Here is a 23,296-nt window from a genome sequence, read left to right on the forward strand (position 1 = left end):
GGAGAGGTCAAAAGGCTTCGGCAACCTCTCTTTCTTTTTGGCTAAGAAGCATAATCCGCTTAGCCTATGAGACTGCTGGCCAGCAGCCTCCTGAAAAGATTACAGCTCATTCTACTAGAGCTGTGGCTTCCACATGGGCCTTTAAAAATGAGGCTTCTGTTGAACAGATTTGCAAGGCGGCGACTTGGTGTTCGCTTCATACTTTTTCAAAATTCTACAAATTTGATACTTTTGCTTCTTCGGAGGCTATTTTTGGGAGAAAGGTTTTACAGGCAGTGGTACCTTCCGTTTAAGTACCTGCCTTGTCCCTCCCTTCATCCGTGTACTTTAGCTTTGGTATTGGTATCCCACAAGTAATGGATGATCCGTGGACTGGATACACCTTAAAAGAGTAAACATTTATGCTTACCTGATAAATTTATTTCTCTTGTGGTGTATCCAGTCCACGGCCCGCCCTGTCATTTTAAGGCAGGTATTTTTTAATTTTTAACTACAGCCACCACTGCACCCTATGGTTTCTCCTTTCTCTGCTTGTTTTCGGTCGAATGACTGGATATGGCAGTTAGGGGAGGAGCTATATAGCAGCTCTGCTGTGGGCGATCCTCTTGCAACTTCCTGTTGGGAAGGAGAATATCCCACAAGTAATGGATGATCCGTGGACTGGATACACCACAAGAGAAATAAATTTATCAGGTAAGCATAAATTATGTTTTTGCTGCGAGAGGTTTTGGTGACTCTGGACGACTGTGACTCTATTGTGGTCCCACCAGAGAAATTGAGTAAGATGGACAAATACTTAGAGGTCCCTTCTTATTCCGATGTTTTTTCCTGTTCCTAAGAGAATTTCGGAAGTTATTGCAAGGGAATGGGAAAGACCGGGTATCCTGTTCTCCCCTTCACCTATTTTTAAGAAAATGTACCCTATAGCTGACACCGTTCGGGACTCTTGGCAGACGGTCCCTAAGGTGGAGGGAGCAATTTATACCCTGGCGAAGCGTACGACTATTCCTATCGAGGACAGTTGTGCTTTCAAAGACCCCATGGATAAGAAGTTGGAGGGTCTTCTCAAAAAACTCTATATTCATCAGGGGTTTTTATTGCAACCGGCGGCCTGCATTGTAACAGTCACGACTGCGGCTACTTTTTGGTTTGATGCCTAGAAGAGTCTCTTAGAACTGAGACCTCTTTAGAGGAAATACAGGACAGAATTAAGGCCCTTAAGCTGGCTAATTCTTTTATTCCTTTCAGATCACCAAATTAGCGGCTAAGAGTTCGGGATTCTCCATCTTAGCACAAAGAGCTTTATGGTTAAAATCTTGGTTTGTGGATGTGTCTTCTTAATCCAAGCTTTTGGCTATTTCTTTCAAGGTAAAGACCCTATTCGGGCCTGATTTGAAAGAAATAATTTCTGATATTACGGGAGGTAAGGGTCTTCTCCTCCCTCAAGACAAAACATCTAAGCTAAGGGGATGACAGAGTAATTTTCGTTCCTTTCGTAATTTTAAAGAAGTCCCCTCTTCCGTTTAAACAGGAATGGAATTATTCACAAGCCAAGCCCACCTGGAGACCCAACCAGGCTTGGAACAAGGGTAAACAACCCAAGAAGCCCGCTGCTGCTCCAAAGACAGCATGAAGGGGCGGCCCCCGATCCGGGACCAGATCTGGTAGGGGGCAGACTTTTTCTCTCTTTGTCCAGGCTTGGATAAGAGACGTTCAGGATCCTTGGACACTAGAAATCGTGTCTCAAGGGTATCAGTTGGAGTTCAAAAATTCCTTCCCATGGGGAAGGTTTCTTTTTTCACGATTTTCTGTAGACCAGATAAAAAGAGAGGCATTCTTATGTTGTGTAAAAGACTTCTCCACTATGGGAGTAATTTGTCCCGTTCCAATACAGGGACAAGGGTTTTACTCAAATCTTTTTGTGGTTCCCAAAAAAGAGGGAACGTTCCGACCCATTTTAGATCTCAAGAGTCTAAACAAGTTTCTCAGAGTTCCATTCTTCAAAATGGAGACTATTCGGACAATTCTTCCATTGATGCAGGAGGGTCAATATATGACTACCGTGGATTTAAAGGATGCATACCTTCACATTCCTATCCACAAAGATCACAAGTTCTTGAGGTTTGCCTTTCTGGACAAACATTTTCAGTTCGTGGCCCTTCCTTTCGGGTCGGCCACGGCACCCAGAATCTTCACAAAGGTTCTAGGGTCTCTGCTGGCGGTTCTCAGGCCGCAGGGCATTGTAGTGGCGCCTTATCTGGACGATATTCTGATCCAGGCGTCGTCTTATCAGTTGACAAAGTCTCATACCAACATTGTTCTATCCTTTCTAAGGACTCATGGGTGGAAGGTGAATCTAGAAAATAATTCACTAATTCCACAGACAAAGGTTCCTTTCCTGGGGACTCTAATAGTCTCTATATCCATGAAAATCTTTTTGACGGAAGTCAGAAAGTTAAAGATTCTGAATACATGCCGATCCCTGCAGTCCAATCCTCGGCCATCAGTGGCTCAGTGCATGGAGGTAATTGGATTGATGGTGGCGGCAATGGACATCATTCTGTTTGCTCGTTTTCATCTCAGACCTCTACAACTGAGCATGCTCAGACAGTGGAATGGAGATTATGCAAATTTGTCTCCTCAGATAGATCTGGATCAGGAGACGAGGGACTCTCTCTTTGGTGGTTATCGCCGGATCATCTGTCCCAAGGGACGTGCTTCCGCAGACCCACATGGGTGATAGTGACAACGGACGCCAGTCTACTAGGATGGGGAGCAGTCTGGAATTCCCTGAAGGCTCTGGGTGTGTGGACTCGGTCGGAGTCTCTACTTTCAATCAATATTCTGGAGTTGAGAGCAATATTCAATGTGCTTCAGGCTTGGCCTCAGTTGGCTTTGGCCAAATTCATCCGATTTCAGTCGGACATCACGACTGTGGCTTACATCAATCATCAGGGAGGAACAAGGAGTTCCTTAGCGATGACAGAAGTATCCAAGATAATTCGGTGGGCAGAGGCTCACTCTTGTTATCTGTCAGCAATCTACATCCCAGGAGTGGACAACTGGGAAGCGGATTTTTTGAGCAGACAGACGTTTCATCTGGGGGAATGGGAACTCCATCCGGAGGTCTTTGCCACCCTGATTCTCAGATGGGGCAGACCGGAGCTGGATCTTATGGCATCTCATCAGAATGCCAAGCTCCCGAGATACGGATCCAGGTCCAGGGATCCTCAGGCCGAACTGATAGATGCCTTGGCAGTGCCTTGGTTGTTCAACCTAGCTTATGTGTTTCCACCGTTTGCTCTCCTTCCCCGGGTGATCAAACAGGAGAGGGCTTCGGTGATTCTCATCGCTCCTGCGTGGCTTCGCAGGACTTGGTATGCCGATCTGATGGACATGTCCTCTCTGCCACCGTGGAAGCTTCCATTGAGGCAGGACCTTCTCATTCAGTGACCCTTCCATCATCCGAATCTATTTTCTCTGCAGCTGACTGCTTGGAGATTGAACGCTTGATTTTATCTAAGCGAGGGTTCTCTGATTCGGTCATTAATACCTTGATCCAGGCATGTAAGCCTGTTACTAGAAAGATTTACTATAAAATATGTTGTAAATATATTTATTGGTGCGAATCCAAAGGCTACTCATGGAGTAAGATTAGGATTTTATCTTTCCTCCAAGAAAGATTGGAGAAAGGGTTATCAGCAAGTTCCTTAAAGGGACAGATTTCTGCTTTATCTATTTTGCTACACAAATGTCTGGCAGATATTCCAGATGTTCAATCTTTTTGTCAGGCTCTGACTAGAATCAGGCCTGTGTTTAGACCTATTCCTCCTCCTTGGAGTTTGAATTTAGTTCTTAATGTTCTTCAAGGGGTTCCATTTGAACCTATGCATTCCATAGATATTAAGTTGTTATCTTGGAAAGTTTTATTTTTGGTTGCTATTACCTCTGCTCGCAGAGTTTGAGCATTCAGCATTACTATGTGATTCTCCTTACCTTTATTTTTCATTCTGATAAGGTAGAGTTGCGTACCAAACCTGGTTTTCTACCTAAGGTTGTTTCCACTAAAAATATTAATCAGGAAATTGTTGTTCCTTCCTTGTGTCCTAATCCTTCTTCTAAGAAGGTGCGTCTATTACATAATTTGGACGTGATCCGTGCCTTGACGTTTTACTTACAGGCGACTAAGGATTTTCGTCAATCGTCTTCCTTGTTTATCGTTTTTTCAGGGAGACGTAGGGGTCAGTAAGCTACAGCTACCTCTTTCATTTTGGCTGAAGAGTATCATCCGTTTTGCATATGAGACTGCTGGCCAGCAGCCTCCTGAATGAATTACGGCTCATTCCACTATGGCTGTGGCTTCCTCATGGGCATTTAAAAATGATGCTTCTGTTGAACAGATTTGTAAGGCTGCAACTTGGTCGTCTCTTCACACTGTTTCCAAAATTTACAAATTTGATACTTTTGCCTCGTCCGAGGCTGTTTTTGGGAGACAGGTTCTTCAAGCAGTGGTGCCTTCCGTTTAGGTTCCTGTGTTGTCCCTCACTTTCATCCGTGTCCTATAGCTTTGGTATTGTATCCCATAAGTAAGGATGAAATCCGTGGACTCGTCATATAGCAAAATAATTCAATTTATCAGGTAAGCATAAATTTCCTTTTCTCCAACATTGGTGTGTCCGGTCCACGGCGTCATCCATAACTTGTGGGAATATTCTCCTCCCCAACAGGAAATGGCAAAGAGCACAGCAAAAGCTGTCCATATAGTCCCTCCTAGACTCCGCCCACCCCAGTCATTCTCTTTGCCGTTGCACAGGTAGCATCTCCACGGAGATGGTGAAGAGTATGTGGTGTTTAGTTGTAGTTTTTATTCTACTATCAAGTGTTTGTTATTTTAAAATAGTGCTGGTATGTACTATTTACTCTGAAACAGAAAGAGATGAAGAGTTCTGTTTATGAGAGGAGTATGATTTTAGCAGCAGTAACTAAAATCGATTGCTGTTCCCACACAGGACTGTTGAGCTGAGAGAACTTCAGTTGGGGGGAACAGTTTGCAGACTTTTCTGCTTAAGTTATGACTAGCCATTTTTCTAACAAGACTGTGTAATGCTGGAAGGCTGTCATTTTTCCCCTCATGGGGATCGGTAAGCCATTTTCTTAGTCTCAAACAGAATAAAGGGCTTAATATGGGTTATAAACTGGTAGACACTTTTATGGGCTAAATCGATTGCTTTATTTAGGTATTTTATACAGTTTGAAGTTGAATTTCACACTTTTATAACTTTGGGGAAGGTTTTTTTACGTCAGGCACTTGTTTAGACACCTTCCCAGTCAGGAAGGGCCTTTCTCTGTAGTAGGCAGAGCCTCATTTTCGCGCCATTACTGCGCAGTTACTTTTGAGATCAGTACATGCAGCTGCATGTGTGTGGGTCTGGAATTCATTGAAAAGGTTCCTAGAAGGCTTCATTTGGTATCGTATACTCCCCTGGGTTTGGTGAAGTCGCAGCAAAGGCTGGGGCTGGGACTGTAAGGGGGTTAAAATTGTAAACGGCTCCGGTTTCCACATTTTAAGGGTTAACAGCCTGAAATTTGGGGTGCAATGCTTTGAATGCTTTAAGACACTGTGGTGAAAATTTGGTTAAGATTGAATAATTCCTTCATAGTTTTTCACATATTCAGTAATAAAGTGTGCCCTGTTTAAAATTTAAAGAGACAGTAACGGTTTTGTTTTAAAACGTTTTTTGTACTTTATTAACAAGTTTAAGCCTGTTTAACATGTCTGTGCCTTCAGATAGATCATGTTCTGTATGTATGGAAGCCAATGTGTCTCCCCCTTCTAAAATGTGTGATAATTGTGCCATAGCGTCCAAACAAAGTAAGGACAGTACTGTCACAGATAGTAAAGTTGCTCAAGATGATTCCTCAGATGAAGGGAGTAGACATAGTTCTACATCATCTCCTTCTGTGTCTACACCAGTTTTGCCCACGCAGGAGACCCCTAGTACTTCTAGCGCGCCAATGCTTGTTACTATGCAACAATTGACGGCAGTAATGGATAACTCCATAGCAAATATTTTATCCAAAATGCCTGCATTTCAGAGAGAGCGCGATTGCTCTGTTTTAAACACTGTAGAACAGGAGGGCGCTGATGATAATTTTTCTGTCATACCCTCACACCAATCTGAAGTGGCAATGAGGGAGGTTTTGTCAGATGGGGAAATTTCTGATTCAGGAAGAATTTCTCAGCAGGCAGAACCTGATGTTGTGACATTTAAATTTAAATTAGAGCATCTCCGCGCACTGCTTAAGGAGGTGCTATCTACTCTGGATGACTGTGACAATCTCGTCATCCCAGAAAAATTGTGCAAGATGGACAAGTTCCTAGAGGTCCCGGTGCACCCCGACGCTTTTCCAATACCCAAGCGGGTGGCGGACATAGTGAATAAGGAGTGGGAGAAGCCAGGCCTACCTTTTGTCCCTCCTCCTATATTTAAGAAATTATTTCCTATGGTCGACCCCAGAAAGGACTTATGGCAGACAGTTCCTAAGGTCGAGGGGGCGGTTTCTACACTAGCCAAACGCACGACCATTCCTATTGAGGACAATTGTGCTTTCAAAGGATCCTATGGATAAAAAATTGAAGGGTTTGCTTAAAAAGATTTTTGTACAGCAAGGTTACCTCCTTCAACCTATTTCGTGTATTATTCCTGTCACTACAGCAGCGTGGTTCTGGTTCGAAGAACTAGAAAAATCGCTCAGTAGAGAGACTCCGTATGAAGAGGTTATGGACAGAATTCACGCACTTAAGTTAGCTAATTCCTTTATTTTAGATGCCGCTTTGCAGTTAGCGAGATTAGCGGCGAAAAATTCAGGGTTTGCAATTGTGGCGCGCAGAGCGCTCTGGCTAAAGTCTTGGTCTGCGGATGTATCTTCCAAGACAAAATTGCTTAATATCCCTTTCAAAGGTAAGACCCTCTTTGGGCCAGAATTGAAAGAGATTATTTCAGACATCACTGGGGGTAAGGGCCATGCCCTACCACAAGATAGGCCTTTCAAGGCTAAGAATAAGTCCAATTTTCGTTCCTTTCGCAATTTCAGGAACGGACCGGTCTCCAACTCTGCAGCCTCTAGACAAGAGGGTAATGCTTCCCAGACTAAACCAGCTTGGAAACCGATGCAAGGCTTGAACAAGGGTAAGCAGGCCAAGAAACCTGCTGCTGCTACCAAAACAGCATGAAGGGGTAGCCCCCGATCCGGGACCGGATCTAGTAGGGGGCAGACTCTCTCTCTCTTTGCTCAGGCTTGGGCAAGAGATGTTCAGGATCCCTGGGCACTAAAAATAGTCTCTCAGGGTTATCTTCTAGAATTCAAGGAACTACCCCCAAGGGGAAGGTTCCACATATCTCGCTTATCTTCAAACCAAATAAAGAGACGGGCATTCTTACATTGTGTAGAAAACCTGTTAAAAATGGGAGTGATACACCCAGTTCCAACTGCGGAACAAGGTCTGGGGTTTTACTCAAATCTGTTTGTAGTTCCCAAAAAAGAGGGAACTTTCAGACCAATTCTGGATTTAAAAATTCTAAACAAATTTCTCAGAGTGCCATCGTTCAAAATGGAAACTATTCGAACGATTTTACCTACAATCCAGGAGGGTCAATTATTGACTACCGTGGATCTAAAGGATGCATATCTACATATTCCTATCCACAAAGATCATCATCAGTTCCTAAGGTTCGCCTTTCTGGACAAACATTACCAGTTTGTGGCTCTCCCATTCGGACTAGCCACTGCTCCAAGGATTTTCACAAAGGTGCTCGGGTCCCTTCTAGCGGTTCTAAGACCAAGGGGCATTGCAGTGGCACCTTACTTGGACGACATCCTAATTCAAGCGTCGTCTCTTTCAAAAGCAAAGGCTCACACACACATTGTTCTAGCCTTTCTCAGATCTCACGGGTGGAAGGTTAACATAGAAAAAAGTTCCCTGTCTCCGTCGACAAGAGTCCCTTTCTTGGGGACAATAATAGATTCTTTAGAAATGAAGATTTTCCTGACAGAGGTCAGAAAGTCAAAGCTTCTAAACGCTTGTCAAGTTCTTCATTCTGTTCCTCGTCCTTCCATAGCGCAGTGCATGGAAGTAGTAGGGTTGATGGTTGCAGCAATGGACATGGTTCCTTTTGCGTGAATTCATCTAAGACCATTACAACTGTGCATGCTCAAACAGTGGAATGGGGACTATACAGACTTGTCTCCAATGATTCAAGTAGATCAGAAGACCAGAGATTCACTCCGTTGGTGGCTGACCCAGGATCACCTGTCCCAGGGAATGAGCTTCCGCAGACCAGAGTGGGTCATCGTCACGACCGACGCCAGTCTATTAGGCTGGGGCGCGGTCTGGGATTCCCTGAAAGCTCAGGGTCTATGGTCCCGGGAAGAGTCTCTTCTCCCGATAAACATTCTGGAACTGAGAGCGATATTCAATGCTCTCCGGGCTTGGCCTCAACTAGCAAAGGCCAGATTCATAAGATTCCAATCAGACAACATGACGACTGTTGCTTACATCAACCATCAGGGGGGAACAAGGAGTTCTCTGGCGATGAGAGAGGTGACCAAAATCATCAAATGGGCGGAGGATCACTCCTGCCACCTATCTGCGATCCACATCCCAGGAGTAGACAACTGGGAGGCGGATTATCTGAGTCGTCAGACTTTCCATCCGGGGGAGTGGGAACTCCACCCGGAGGTGTTTGCCCAGTTGACCCAATTATGGGGCATTCCAGACATGGATCTGATGGCGTCTCGTCAGAACTTCAAGGTTCCTTGCTACGGGTCCAGATCCAGGGATGCCAAGGCGACTCTAGTGGATGCATTAGTGGCGCCTTGGGCCTTCAACCTAGCTTATGCATTTCCACCGATCCCTCTCATTCCCAGGCTGGTAGCCAGGATCAAACAGGAGAAGGCCTCTGTGATTTTGATAGCTCCTGCGTGGCCACGCAGGACTTGGTATGCAGACCTGGTGAATATGTCATCGGCTCCACCATGGAAGCTACCTTTGAGACATGATCTTCTAGTACAAGGTCCATTTGAACATCCAAATCTAGTTTCTCTCCAGCTGACTGCTTGGAAATTGAACGCTTGATTTTATCTAAGCGTGGGTTTTCGGATTCTGTGATAGATACTCTGGTCCAAGCCAGAAAACCTGTGACTAGAAAGATTTACCATAAAATATGGAAAAGATATATCTGTTGGTGTGAATCCAAGGGATTCTCATGGAGTAAGATTAAAATTCCTAGGATCCTTTCCTTTCTCCAAGAAGGTTTGGATAAGGGATTGTCAGCGAGTTCTCTAAAAGGACAGATTTCTGCTTTATCTGTCTTGTTACACAAACGACTGGCAGCTGTGCCAGATGTTCAAGCTTTTGTTCAGGCTTTGGTCAGGATCAAGCCTGTTTACAGACCTTTGACTCCTCCCTGGAGTCTAAATTTAGTTCTTTCAGTTCTTCAAGGGGTTCCGTTTGAACCCTTACACTCCATAGATATCAAGTTGTTATCTTGGAAAGTTCTGTTTTTGGTTGCTATTTCTTCTGCTAGAAGAGTTTCTGAATTTTCTGCTCTGCAGTGTAATCCGCCCTATCTGGTGTTTCATTCAGATAAGGTTGTTATGCGTACTAAACCTGGTTTCCTTCCAAAAGTTGTTTCCAACAAGAATATTAACCAGGAAATAGTTGTGCCTTCTTTGTGCCCGAATCCAGTTTCAAAGAAGGAACGTTTGTTACACAATTTAGATGTAGTCCGTGCTTTAAAGTTCTATTTAGAAGCAACAAAGGATTTCAGACAAACGTCTTCTCTGTTTGTCGTTTATTTTGGCAAGAGGAGAGGTCAAAAAGCTACTGCTACCTCTCTTTCCTTTTGGCTGAAAAGCATCATCCGATTGGCTTACGAGACTGCCGGACGGCAGCCTCCTGAACGAATCACAGCTCACTCTACTAGGGCTGTGGCTTCCACATGGGCCTTCAAGAACGAGGCTTCTGTTGATCAGATATGTAAGGCAGCGACTTGGTCTTCTCTGCACACTTTTGCCAAATTCTACAAATTTGATACTTTTGCTTCTTCGGAGGCTATTTTTGGGAGAAAGGTTTTGCAAGCCGTGGTGCCTTCTGTTTAGGTAACCTGATTGGCTCCCTCCCTTCATCCGTGTCCTAAAGCTTTGGTATTGGTTCCCACAAGTTATGGATGACGCCGTGGACCGGACACACCAATGTTGGAGAAAACAGAATTTATGCTTACCTGATAAATTACTTTCTCCAACGGTGTGTCCGGTCCACGGCCCGCCCTGGTTTTTTAATCAGGTTTGATAAATTTCTTTCTTTAACTACAGTCACCACGGCACCCTATAGTTTCTCCTTTTTTTCTCCTGTCCGTCGGTCGAATGACTGGGGGGGCGGAGCCTGGGAGGGACTATATGGACAGCTTTTGCTGTGCTCTTTGCCATTTCCTGTTGGGGAGGAGAATATTCCCACAAGTTATGGATGACGCCGTGGACCGGACACACCGTTGGAGAAAGTAATTTATCAGGTAAGCATAAATTCTGTTATCGTCCTCCTTTCCTTATCGTCCTCTTTTCCTTATTGTCCTCCTTTCCTTATCGTCGTCCTTTCCTTATCGTCGTCCTTTCCTTATCGTCGTCTTTCCGTAATACGGATCTTCAGTGGACTTGGTTTTTTTTTCAAACCAGAAATATTCCGGTTTTCTTTTTTCTTCCTCGCCGCTACCAAACAAATTGCGGACAAACTACGGATCACTGGATGGCTCAAATCTCAGAGTAACGCGTTTCGGCTTCAAGCCTTTCTTAAATCCTCTTGTGCATTGGTAAAAGTGTATATGGAGTTTTACTGGGTGTAAGCAAGCGGGGACACTTGCCTAGATGTGCTAATTTCCTTTGCAACAATTTTTATTGATTTACTTTTCAGACATGGTGGTTTTTAATCTCAGACTTTTATCTCCACCATAATTTTAATTAATTTTATAAAATTTGCTGTTTGAACTTCTTTTTTTCTTTTTTTTTTTTTACTTTAAACTATCTAGATGATAAAGCGGCACTGGTATTGTTTTCAAAGCATGTTTATCTTATTAAATGAACAATATATAAAGCATAGCATCTCCGTAGTAAAATGAAGCATTGAATAGTTAAAATAGCAATGCTTTAATATAACTAGGCCACATTGCACTGCTTAGAAGATATTTATTTTGAGTTCTATGTTACACATATACAAAACAAAGGTTCATTTTCTGCTTTGTGATTTGCGTAGTTCTAAAATCACAGAAATAGGGTATGCAGGTGTTTGAATGCGGTTTTGTAGGATAGGTGGAATAACACCTTGTATCTAGGTGATAAAAATGTATCATATTTATCCTGCTCCTTTTATAAAAGAAAATGATAAAACTGGCCTTTTTTTCTTCTTAGACAAAAGATGTGCAAAAGGCAATGGATGAGAAAAGATTTGAGGAGTCCATTCAGTTAAGAGGAAGGTAAGCTAGTGAACCTATTACAGGTACCCAGAACGTTGTCTTTTTTGATCAGGTTAAATCCAACTCTACTTTATAAGTGCATGTAAAATAAACTATGCAAGAACCTTTTTAAAAAGTCATGGTTTTAAGAGTTTAAAATTACACAAATATGCATTACCATTAATTCTTTTAACATCCTGCAAAAAATGTAAATTGTTAATGTATTTTTTGGTAAAAATTAACCCCGTTTTACCCTACCTTGTTTTACGTGCAGTAGTACCAGGTCTGCATCCAGAGTGTGTGTTTTCAAAGAGTACAGTTAAGCCATTTAGAAGCTGTGTGATGCACACTCGCGCTGCTTGATTCTGCCTCTGCAGTGACAAGTCTCACGTGAGCTGCAAGGCCTGTCACTACAGAGGCTTATCGTCCACCTTTATTCACAAGAGGGTTACAGGGCTGGGAGAAATGAGGGTAAATGTTACCATTTAACAAGGGTTATTGTAAATGTGCCAATACAATATTTTTTTTAGATGATAATATTTGTATTTTATTTTTTGTTAGGAGTTTTGAAAATAATTGGAAAATTTATAAGCTCCTTTCTCACAAGAAGCCACCAGGATTTAAGGTATAAAATGTCACCACTAGTGTGAAACATTGCTGTATATTTGTGGTCAATACCCAACTGTCATATGTAATATAGATTTACCTAGAAATATTTAAAGGGACGTAAAACCCAATTTCTCCAACATAGGTGTGTCCGGTCCACGGCGTCATCCTTACTTGTGGGATATTCTCTTCCCCAACAGGAAATGGCAAAGAGCCCAGCAAAGCTGGTCACATGATCCCTCCTAGGCTCCGCCTACCCCAGTCATTCTCTTTGCCGTTGTACAGGCAACATCTCCACGGAGATGGCTTAGAGTTTTTTAGTGTTTAACTGTAGTTTTTATTATTCAATCAAGAGTTTGTTATTTTGAAATAGTGCTGGTATGTACTATTTACTCAGAAACAGAAAAGAGATGAAGATTTCTGTTTGTATGAGGAAAATGATTTTAGCAACCGTAACTAAAATCCATGGCTGTTCCACACAGGACTGTTGAGAGCAATTAACTTCAGTTGGGGGAACAGTGTGCAGTCTCTTGCTGCTTGAGGTATGACACATTCTAACAAGACGATGTAATGCTGGAAGCTGTCATTTTCCCTATGGGATCCGGTAAGCCATGTTTATTACGATCATAAATAAGGGCTTCACAAGGGCTTATTAAGACTGTAGACTGTTTCTGGGCTAAATCGATTCATTATTAACATATATTTAGCCTTGAGGAATCATTTTATCTGGGTATTTTGATATAATAATATCGGCAGGCACTGTATTAGACACCTTATTCCTTAGGGGCTTTCCCAAAGCTTAAGCAGAGCCTCATTTTCGCGCCGGTGTGGCGCACTTGTTTTTGAGAGGCATGGCATGCAGTCGCATGTGAGAGGAGCTCTGATACTTAGAAAAGACTTTCTGAAGGCGTCATTTGGTATCGTATTCCCCTTTGGGCTTGGTTGGGTCTCAGCAAAGCAGATACCAGGGACTGTAAAGGGGTTAAAGTTTAAAACGGCTCCGGTTCCGTTATTTTAAGGGTTAAAGCTTCCAAATTTGGTGTGCAATACTTTTAAGGCTTTAAGACACTGTGGTGAAAATTTGGTGAATTTTGAACAATTCCTTCATGTTTTTTCGCAATTGCAGTAATAAAGTGTGTTCAGTTTAAAATTTAAAGTGACAGTAACGGTTTTATTTTAAAACGTTTTTGTACTTTGTTATCAAGTTTATGCCTGTTTAACATGTCTGAACTACCAGATAGACTGTGTTCTGAATGTGGGGAAGCCAGAATTCCTATTCATTTAAATAAATGTGATTTATGTGATAATGACAATGATGCCCAAGATGATTCCTCAAGTGAGGGGAGTAAGCATGGTACTGCATCATTCCCTCCTTCGTCTACACGAGTCTTGCCCACTCAGGAGGCCCCTAGTACATCTAGCGCGCCAATACTCCTTACTATGCAACAATTAACGGCTGTAATGGATAATTCTGTCAAAAACATTTTAGCCAAAATGAACCCTTGTCAGCGTAAGCGTGGCTGCTCTGTTTTAGATACTGAAGAGCATGACGACGCTGATATTAATATCTCTGAAGGGCCCCTAACCCAGTCTGATGGGGCCAGGGAGGTTTTGTCTGAGGGAGAAATTACTGATTCAGGGAACATTTCTCAACAGGCTGAACCTGATGTGATTGCTTTTAAATTTAAGTTGGAACATCTCCGCATTCTGCTTAAGGAGGTATTATCCACTCTGGATGATTGTGAAAAGTTGGTCATCCCAGAGAAACTATGTAAAATGGACAAGTTCCTAGAGGTGCCGGGGCTCCCAGAAGCTTTTCCTATACCCAAGCGGGTGGCGGACATTGTTAATAAAGAATGGGAAAGGCCCGGTATTCCTTTCGTCCCTCCCCCCATATTTAAAAAATTGTTTCCTATGGTCGACCCCAGAAAGGACTTATGGCAGACAGTCCCCAAGGTCGAGGGAGCGGTTTCCACTTTAAACAAACGCACCACTATACCCATAGAGGATAGTTGTGCTTTCAAAGATCCTATGGATAAAAAATTAGAAGGTTTGCTTAAAAAGATGTTTGTTCAGCAGGGTTACCTTCTACAACCAATTTCATGCATTGTCCCTGTCGCTACAGCCGCATGTTTCTGGTTCGATGAGCTGATAAAGACGCTCGATAGTGATTCTCCTCCTTATGAGGAGATTATGGACAGAATCAATGCTCTCAAATTGGCTAATTCTTTCACCCTAGACGCCACTTTGCAATTGGCTAGGTTAGCGGCTAAGAATTCTGGGTTTGCTATTGTGGCGCGCAGAGCGCTTTGGTTGAAATCTTGGTCGGCTGATGCGTCCTCCAAGAACAAGCTACTAAACATTCCTTTCAAGGGGAAAACGCTGTTTGGCCCTGACTTGAAAGAGATTATCTCTGATATCACTGGGGGTAAGGGCCACGCCCTTCCTCAGGATCGGCCTTTCAAGGCAAAAAATAGACCTAATTTTCGTCCCTTTCGTAAAAACGGACCAGCCCAAAGTGCTACGTCCTCTAAGCAAGAGGGTAATACTTCTCAAGCCAAGCCAGCTTGGAGACCAATGCAAGGCTGGAACAAGGGAAAGCAGGCCAAGAAACCTGCCACTGCTACCAAGACAGCATGAAATGTTGGCCCCCGATCCGGGACCGGATCTGGTGGGGGGCAGACTCTCTCTCTTCGCTCAGGCTTGGGCAAGAGATGTTCTGGATCCTTGGGCGCTAGAAATAGTCTCCCAAGGTTATCTTCTGGAATTCAAGGGACTTCCCCCAAGGGGGAGGTTCCACAGGTCTCAGTTGTCTTCAGACCACATAAAAAGACAGGCGTTCTTACATTGTGTAGAAGACCTGTTAAAAATGGGAGTGATTCATCCTGTTCCATTAAGAGAACAAGGGATGGGGTTCTACTCCAATCTGTTCATAGTTCCCAAAAAAGAGGGAACGTTCAGACCAATCTTAGATCTCAAGATCTTAAACAAGTTTCTCAAGGTTCCATCGTTCAAGATGGAAACCATTCGAACTATTCTTCCTTCCATCCAGGAAGGTCAATTCATGACCACGGTGGATTTAAAGGATGCGTATCTACATATTCCTATCCACAAGGAACATCATCGGTTCCTAAGGTTCGCATTCCTGGACAAACATTACCAGTTCGTGGCGCTTCCTTTCGGATTAGCCACTGCTCCAAGGATTTTCACAAAGGTACTAGGGTCCCTTCTAGCTGTGCTACGACCAAGGGGCGTTGCGGTAGTACCTTACTTGGACGACATTCTGATTCAAGCGTCGTCCCTTCCTCAAGCAAAGGCTCACACGGACATCGTCCTGGCCTTTCTCAGATCTCACGGATGGAAAGTGAACGTGGAAAAGAGTTCTCTATCCCCGTCAACAAGGGTTCCCTTCTTGGGAACAATTATAGACTCCTTAGAAATGAGGATTTTTCTGACAGAGGTCAGAAAAACAAAACTTCTAGACTCTTGTCGGATACTTCATTCCGTTCCTCTTCCTTCCATAGCTCAGTGCATGGAAGTGATCGGGTTGATGGTAGCGGCAATGGACATAGTTCCTTTTGCGCGCATTCATCTAAGACCATTACAACTGTGCATGCTCAGTCAGTGGAATGGGGACTATACAGACTTGTCTCCGAAGATACAAGTAAATCAGAGGACCAGAGACTCACTCCGTTGGTGGCTGTCCCTGGACAACCTGTCACAAGGGATGACATTCCGCAGACCAGAGTGGGTCATTGTCACGACCGACGCCAGTCTGATGGGCTGGGGCGCGGTCTGGGGATCCCTGAAAGTTCAGGGTCTTTGGTCTCGGGAAGAATCTCTTCTACCGATAAATATTCTGGAACTGAGAGCGATATTCAATGCTCTCAAGGCTTGGCCTCAGCTAGCGAGGACCAAGTTCATACGGTTTCAATCAGACAACATGACAACTGTTGCGTACATCAACCATCAGGGGGGAACAAGGAGTTCCCTAGCGATGGAAGAAGTGACCAAAATCATTCTATGGGCGGAGTCTCACTCCTGCCACCTGTCTGCTATCCACATCCCAGGAGTGGAAAATTGGGAAGCGGATTTTCTGAGTCGTCGGACATTGCATCCGGGGGAGTGGGAACTCCATCCGGAAATCTTTGCCCAAGTCACTCACCTGTGGGGCATTCCAGACATGGATCTGATGGCCTCTCGTCAGAACTTCAAAGTTCCTTGCTACGGGGCCAGATCCAGGGATCCCAAGGCGGCTCTAGTGGATGCACTAGTAGCACCTTGGACCTTCAAACTAGCTTATGTGTTCCCGCCATTTCCTCTCATCCCCAGGCTGGTAGCCAGGATCAATCAGGAGAGGGCGTCGGTGATCTTGATAGCTCCTGCGTGGCCACGCAGGACTTGGTATGCAGATCTGGTGAATATGTCATCGGCTCCACCTTGGAAGCTACCTTTGAGACGAGACCTTCTTGTTCAGGGTCCGTTCGAACATCCGAATCTGGTTTCACTCCAGCTGACTGCTTGGAGATTGAACGCTTGATCTTATCGAAGCGAGGATTCTCAGATTCTGTTATCGATACTCTTGTTCAGGCCAGAAAGCCTGTAACTAGAAAGATTTACCACAAAATTTGGAAAAAATATATCTGTTGGTGTGAATCTAAAGGATTCCCTTGGGACAAGGTTAAGATTCCTAGGATTCTATCCTTCCTTCAAGAAGGATTGGAAAAAGGATTATCTGCAAGTTCCCTGAAGGGACAGATTTCTGCCTTGTCGGTGTTACTTCACAAAAAGCTGGCAGCTGTGCCAGATGTTCAAGCCTTTGTTCAGGCTCTGGTTAGAATCAAGCCTGTTTACAAACCTTTGACTCCTCCTTGGAGTCTCAATTTAGTTCTTTCAGTTCTTCAGGGGGTTCCGTTTGAACCCTTACATTCCGTTGATATTAAGTTATTATCTTGGAAAGTTTTGTTTTTAGTTGCAATTTCTTCTGCTAGAAGAGTTTCAGAATTATCTGCTCTGCAGTGTTCTCCTCCTTATCTGGTGTTCCATGCAGATAAGGTGGTTTTACGTACTAAACCTGGTTTTCTTCCAAAAGTTGTTTCTAACAAAAACATTAACCAGGAGATTATCGTACCTTCTCTGTGTCCGAAACCAGTTTCAAAGAAGGAACGTTTGTTGCACAATTTGGATGTTGTTCGCGCTCTAAAATTCTATTTAGAGGCTACAAAGGATTTTAGACAAACATCTTCCTTGTTTGTTGTTTATTCAGGTAAAAGGAGAGGTCAAAAAGCAACTTCTACCTCTCTCTCTTTTTGGATTAAAAGCATCATCAGATTGGCTTACGAGACTGCCGGACGGCAGCCTCCCGAAAGAATCACAGCTCATTCCACTAGGGCTGTGGCTTCCACATGGGCCTTCAAGAACGAGGCTTCTGTTGATCAGATATGTAGGGCAGCGACTTGGTCTTCACTGCACACTTTTACCAAATTTTACAAGTTTGATACTTTTGCTTCTTCTGAGGCTATTTTTGGGAGAAAGGTTTTGCAAGCCGTGGTGCCTTCCATTTAGGTGACCTGATTTGCTCCCTCCCTTCATCCGTGTCCTAAAGCTTTGGTATTGGTTCCCACAAGTAAGGATGACGCCGTGGACCGGACACACCTATGTTGGAGAAAACAGAATTTATGTTTACCTGATAAATTACTTTCTCCAACGGTGTGTCCGGTCCACGGCCCGCCCTGGTTTTTTAATCAGGTCTGATAATTTATTTTCTTTAACTACAGTCACCACGGTACCATATGGTTTCTCCTATGCAAATATTCCTCCTTAACGTCGGTCGAATGACTGGGGTAGGCGGAGCCTAGGAGGGATCATGTGACCAGCTTTGCTGGGCTCTTTGCCATTTCCTGTTGGGGAAGAGAATATCCCACAAGTAAGGATGACGCCGTGGACCGGACACACCGTTGGAGAAAGTAATTTATCAGGTAAACATAAATTCTGTTTTTTTTCTTTCATGATTTAGATAGAAAATAAAATTTTATACAACTTTCTAATTTACTTCTATAATCAAATTTTCTTTGTTTTCTTGTTATCCTTATTTAAAAAGCAGAATTGTAAGCTCAAGCATGTGCACGTATCTGCAGCACTATAAAGCAGCAGTTTTGCAACAATGTTATACATTAGCAGGAGCACTAGATGGCAGCACTATTTCCTGTCCTGTAGTGCTTCAGGCATGTGCACGCTACCTACCTAGGTATCTCTTTAACAAAGAATAACATGAGAATTAAACATTTTTGATAATAGAAGTAAATTGGAAATTTTTAAAAAATTGTATTCTCTATCTGAATAATGAAAGACATTTTTAGGGTTTAATGTCCCTTTTAAGCTAACGTTTCTTAGTTAGGCATGAATTTGTTTAGGTCCTTTTGTTTGGTTTTTGTCCACTACTTTTAACTCAGGAGTACCTGTGGAAGGAAAAGTTAAATTGCTGTTTTAGAGAGAACCAATCAAATACATTATTATTCTTTATTTATAAAGCGCCAACAGATTCCACAGCGCTGCCCATGGGTACAAGGATAAAAGTTCAACGGAAAAACAATGTAATAAAAGACAAAATTTTACAGACAAATACAAGAAGATTTGAGGGCCCTATTTCCATGGGAACTTACAATAACAGAATTTATGCTTACCTGATAAATTACTTTCTCCAACGGTGTGTCCGGTCCACGGCGTCATCCTTACTTGTGGGAAATATCTCTTCCCCAACAGGAAATGGCAAAGAGTCCCAGCAAAGCTGGCCATATAGTCCCTCCTAGGCTCCGCCCACCCCAGTCATTCGACCGACGGACAGGTGGAAATATATATAGGAGAAACCATATGGTACCGTGGTGACTGTAGTTAGAGAAAATAATTCATCAGACCTGATTAAAAAACCAGGGCGGGCCGTGGACCGGACACACCGTTGGAGAAAGTAATTTATCAGGTAAGCATAAATTCTGTTTTCTCCAACATTGGTGTGTCCGGTCCACGGCGTCATCCTTACTTGTGGGAACCAATACCAAAGCTTTAGGACACGGATGAAGGGAGGGAGCAAATCAGGTTACCTAAACGGAAGGCACCACAGCTTGCAAAACCTTTCTCCCAAAAATAGCCTCCGAAGAAGCAAAAGTATCAAATTTGTAAAATTTGGCAAAAGTGTGCAGTGAAGACCAAGTCGCTGCCTTACATATCTGGTCAACAGAAGCCTCGTTCTTGAAGGCCCATGTGGAAGCCACAGCCCTAGTGGAGTGAGCTGTGATTCTTTCAGGAGGCTGCCGTCCGGCAGTCTCATAAGCCAATCGGATGATGCTTTTAAGCCAAAAGGAAAGAGGTAGAAGTTGCTTTTTGACCTCTCCTTTTACCAGAATAAACAACAAACAAGGAAGATGTTTGTCTGAAATCTTTTGTAGCCTCTAAATAGAATTTTAGAGCACGGACTACGTCCAAATTGTGTAACAAACGTTCCTTCTTTGAAACTGGATTCGGACATAAAGAAGGTACAACTATCTCCTGGTTAATATTTTTGTTAGAAACAACCTTAGGAAGAAAACCAGGCTTAGTACGCAAAACCACCTTATCTGCATGGAACACCAGATAGGGCGGAGAACACTGCAGAGCAGATAACTCTGAAACTCTTCTAGCAGAAGAAATTGCAACCAAAAACAAAACTTTCCAAGATAGTAACTTAATATCTATGGAATGTAAAGGTTCAAACGGAACCCCTTGAAGAACTGCAAGAACTAGATTTAGACTTCAGGGAGGAGTCAAAGGTCTGTAAACAGGCTTGATCCTAACCAGATCCTGAACAAATGCTTGAACATCTGGCACAGCTGCCAGTCTTTTGTGTAGTAAGACAGATAAAGCAGAGATCTGTCCCTTTAGAGAACTTGCAGATAATCCTTTCTCCAAACCTTCTTGTAGAAAGGAGAGAATCTTAGGAATTTTTATCTTATTCCATGGGAATCCTTTGGATTCACACCAACAGATATATCTTTTCCATATTTTATGGTAAATCTTTCTAGTTACCGGTTTTCTGGCCTGAACCAGAGTATCTATCACAGAATCTGAAAACCCACGCTTCGATAGAATCAAGTGTTCAATCTCCAAGCCGTCAGCTGGAGGGAGACCAGATTTGGATGTTCGAATGGACCCTGAACAAGAAGGTCCTGTCTCAAAGGTAGCTTCCATGGTGGAACCGATGACATATTCACCAGGTCTGCATACCAAGTCCTGCGTGGCCACGCAGGAGCTATCAAGATCACCGAGGCCCTCTCCTGATTGATCCTGGCTACCAGCCTGGGAATGAGAGGAAACGGTGGAAATACATAAGCTAGGTTGAAGGTCCAAGGTGCTACTAGTGCATCTACTAGAGTCGCCTTGGAATCCCTGGATCTGGACCCGTAGCAAGGAACCTTGAAGTTCTGACGAGACACCATCAGATCCATGTCTGGAATGCCCCATAATTGGGTTATTTGGGCAAAGATCTCCGGGTGGAGTTCCCACTCCCCCGGATGGAATGTCTGACGACTCAGAAAATCCGCCTCCCAGTTTTCCACACCTGGGATGTGGATCGCAGACAGGTGGCAGGAGTGATCCTCCGCCCATTGAATTATTTTGGTCACTTCTTTCATTGCCAGGGAACTCCTTGTTCCCCCCTGATGATTGATATACGCAACGGTCGTCATGTTGTCTGATTGGAACCTTATGAATCTGGCCTTTGCTAGTTGAGGCCAAGCCCTGAGAGCATTGAATATCGCTCTCAGTTCCAGAATGTTTATCGGAAGAAGAGACTCTTCCCGAGACCATAGACCCTGAGCTTTCAGGGATTCCCAGACCGCGCCCCAGCCCACTAGACTGGCGTCGGTCGTGACAATGACCCACTCTGGTCTGCAGAAGCTCATTCCCTGGGACAGATGGTCCAGGGTCAGCCACCAACGGAGTGAATCTCTGGTCTTCTGATCTACTTGAATCATTGGAGACAAGTCTGTATAGTCCCCATTCCACTGTTAGAGCATGCACAGTTGTAATGGTCCTAGATGAATTCGTGCAAAAAGAACTATGTCCATTGCTGCAACCATCAACCCTACTACTTCCATGCACTGCGCTATGGAAGGACGAGGAACAGAATGAAGAACTTGACAAGAGCTTAGAAGTTTTGATTTTCTGACCTCTGTCAGAAAAATCCTCATTTCTAAGGAATCTATTATTGTTCCCAAGAAGGGAACTCTTGTCGACGGAGACAGAGAACTTTTTTCTATGTTCACCTTCCATCCGTGTGATCTGAGAAAGGCCAGAACGATGTCTGTATGAGCCTTTGCTTTTGACAGGGACGACGCTTGTATTAGAATGTCGTCCAAGTAAGGTACTACTGCAATGCCCCTCGGTCTTAGAACCGCTAGAAGGGACCCTAGCACCTTTGTGAAAATCCTTGGAGCAGTGGCTAACCCGAATGGGAGGGCCACAAACTGGTAATGCTTGTCCAGAAAAGCGAACCTTAGGAACTGATGATCTTTGTGGATAGGAATATGTAGGTACGCATCCTTTAGATCCACGGTAGTCATAAATTGACTTTCCTGGATAGTGGGTAGAATCGTTCGAATGGTTTCCATCTTGAACGATGGTACCCTGAGAAATTTGTTTAGGATCTTCAAATCCAAAATTGGTCTGAAAGTTCCCTCTTTTTTGGGAACTACGAACAGATTGGAATAAAATCCCATTCCTTGTTCCTTTATTGGAACTGGGTGTATCACTCCCATCTTTAACAGGTCTTCTACACAATGTAAGAATGCCTGTCTCTTTATTTGGTTTGAGGATAAGTGAGACATGTGGAACCTTCCCCTTGGGGGTAGTTCCTTGAATTCCAGGAGATAACCTTGAGAAACTATTTCTAGCGCCCAGGGATCCTGAACATCTCTTGCCCAAGCCTGAGCAAAGAGAGAGAGTCTGCCCCCCACTAGATCCGGTCCCGGATCGGGGGCTACTCCTTCATGCTGTTTTGTTAGCGGCAGGCTTCTTGGCCTGCTTACCCTTGTTCCAGCCTTGCATCGGTTTCCAGGCTGGTTTGGGTTGTGAGGCATTACCCTCTTGCTTAGAGGATGCAGAATTAGAGGCCGGTCCGTTCCTGAAATTGCGAAAGGAACGAAAATTAGACTTATTTTTGGCCTTGAAAGGCCTATCTTGTGGAAGGGCGTGGCCCTTTCCCCCAGTGATGTCTGAAATAATCTCTTTCAATTCTGGTCCAAATAGAGTTTTACCTTTGAAAGGGATGTTAAGCAATTTTGTCTTGGATGACACATCCGCTGACCAAGACTTTAGCCAAAGCGCTCTGCGCGCCACGATAGCAAACCCTGAATTTTTCGCCGCTAATCTAGCTAATTGCAAAGCGGCATCTAAAATAAAAGAGTTAGCCAATTTAAGTGCGTGAACTCTGTCCATAACCTCCTCATATGGAGTCTCTCTACTGAGCGACTTTTCTAGTTCCTCGAACCAGAACCACGCTGCTGTAGTGACAGGAACAATGCACGAAATGGGTTGTAGAAGGTAACCTTGCTGTACAAAAATCTTTTTAAGCAAACCTTCCAATTTTTTATCCATATTATCTTTGAAAGCACAACTATCTTCGATAGGAATAGTAGTGCGTTTGTTTAGAGTAGAAACTGCCCCCTCGACCTTAGGGACTGTCTGCCATAAGTCCTTTCTGGGGTCGACCATAGGAAATAATTTCTTAAATATAGGGGGGGGGGAACAAAAGGTATGCCGGGCTTTTCCCACTCCTTATTTACTATGTCCGCCACCCGCTTGGGTATAGGAAAAGCGTCGGGGTGCACCGGAACCTCTAGGAACTTGTCCATCTTGCATAATTTCTCTGGAATGACCAAGTTGTCACAATCATCCAGAGTAGATAACACCTCCTTAAGCAGTGCGCTGAGATGTTCTAATTTAAATTTAAATGTCACAACATCAGGTTCAGCTTGTTGAGAAATTTTTCCTGAATCTGAAATTTCTCCATCTGACAAAACCTCCCTCATGGCCCCTTCAGATTGGTGTGAGGGTATGACAGAACAATTATCATCAGCGCCCTCCTGCTCTTCAGTGTTTAAAACAGAGCAATCGCGCTTTCTCTGATAAGTAGGCATTTTGGATAAAATATTTGC

The 23,296-nt window shown here is 43.7% G+C and overlaps 1 protein-coding gene across 1 annotated transcript in view; it reads left to right on the plus strand.

The window, feature by feature from the left end:
* PFKL (phosphofructokinase, liver type) overlaps window positions 1-23,296 on the plus strand; it is a 189,572-nt gene that overhangs the window by 66,933 nt on the left and 99,343 nt on the right. The window contains exons 11-12 of the mRNA XM_053698552.1: window positions 11,461-11,525; window positions 12,066-12,129. Coding sequence (XP_053554527.1) covers window positions 11,461-11,525; window positions 12,066-12,129 — 129 coding nt within the window. The remainder of the gene's footprint in view (window positions 1-11,460; window positions 11,526-12,065; window positions 12,130-23,296) is intronic.

This window comes from Bombina bombina, chromosome 1, assembly GCF_027579735.1.
Source record: "Bombina bombina isolate aBomBom1 chromosome 1, aBomBom1.pri, whole genome shotgun sequence".
NCBI classification, from domain to species: domain Eukaryota; kingdom Metazoa; phylum Chordata; class Amphibia; order Anura; family Bombinatoridae; genus Bombina; species Bombina bombina.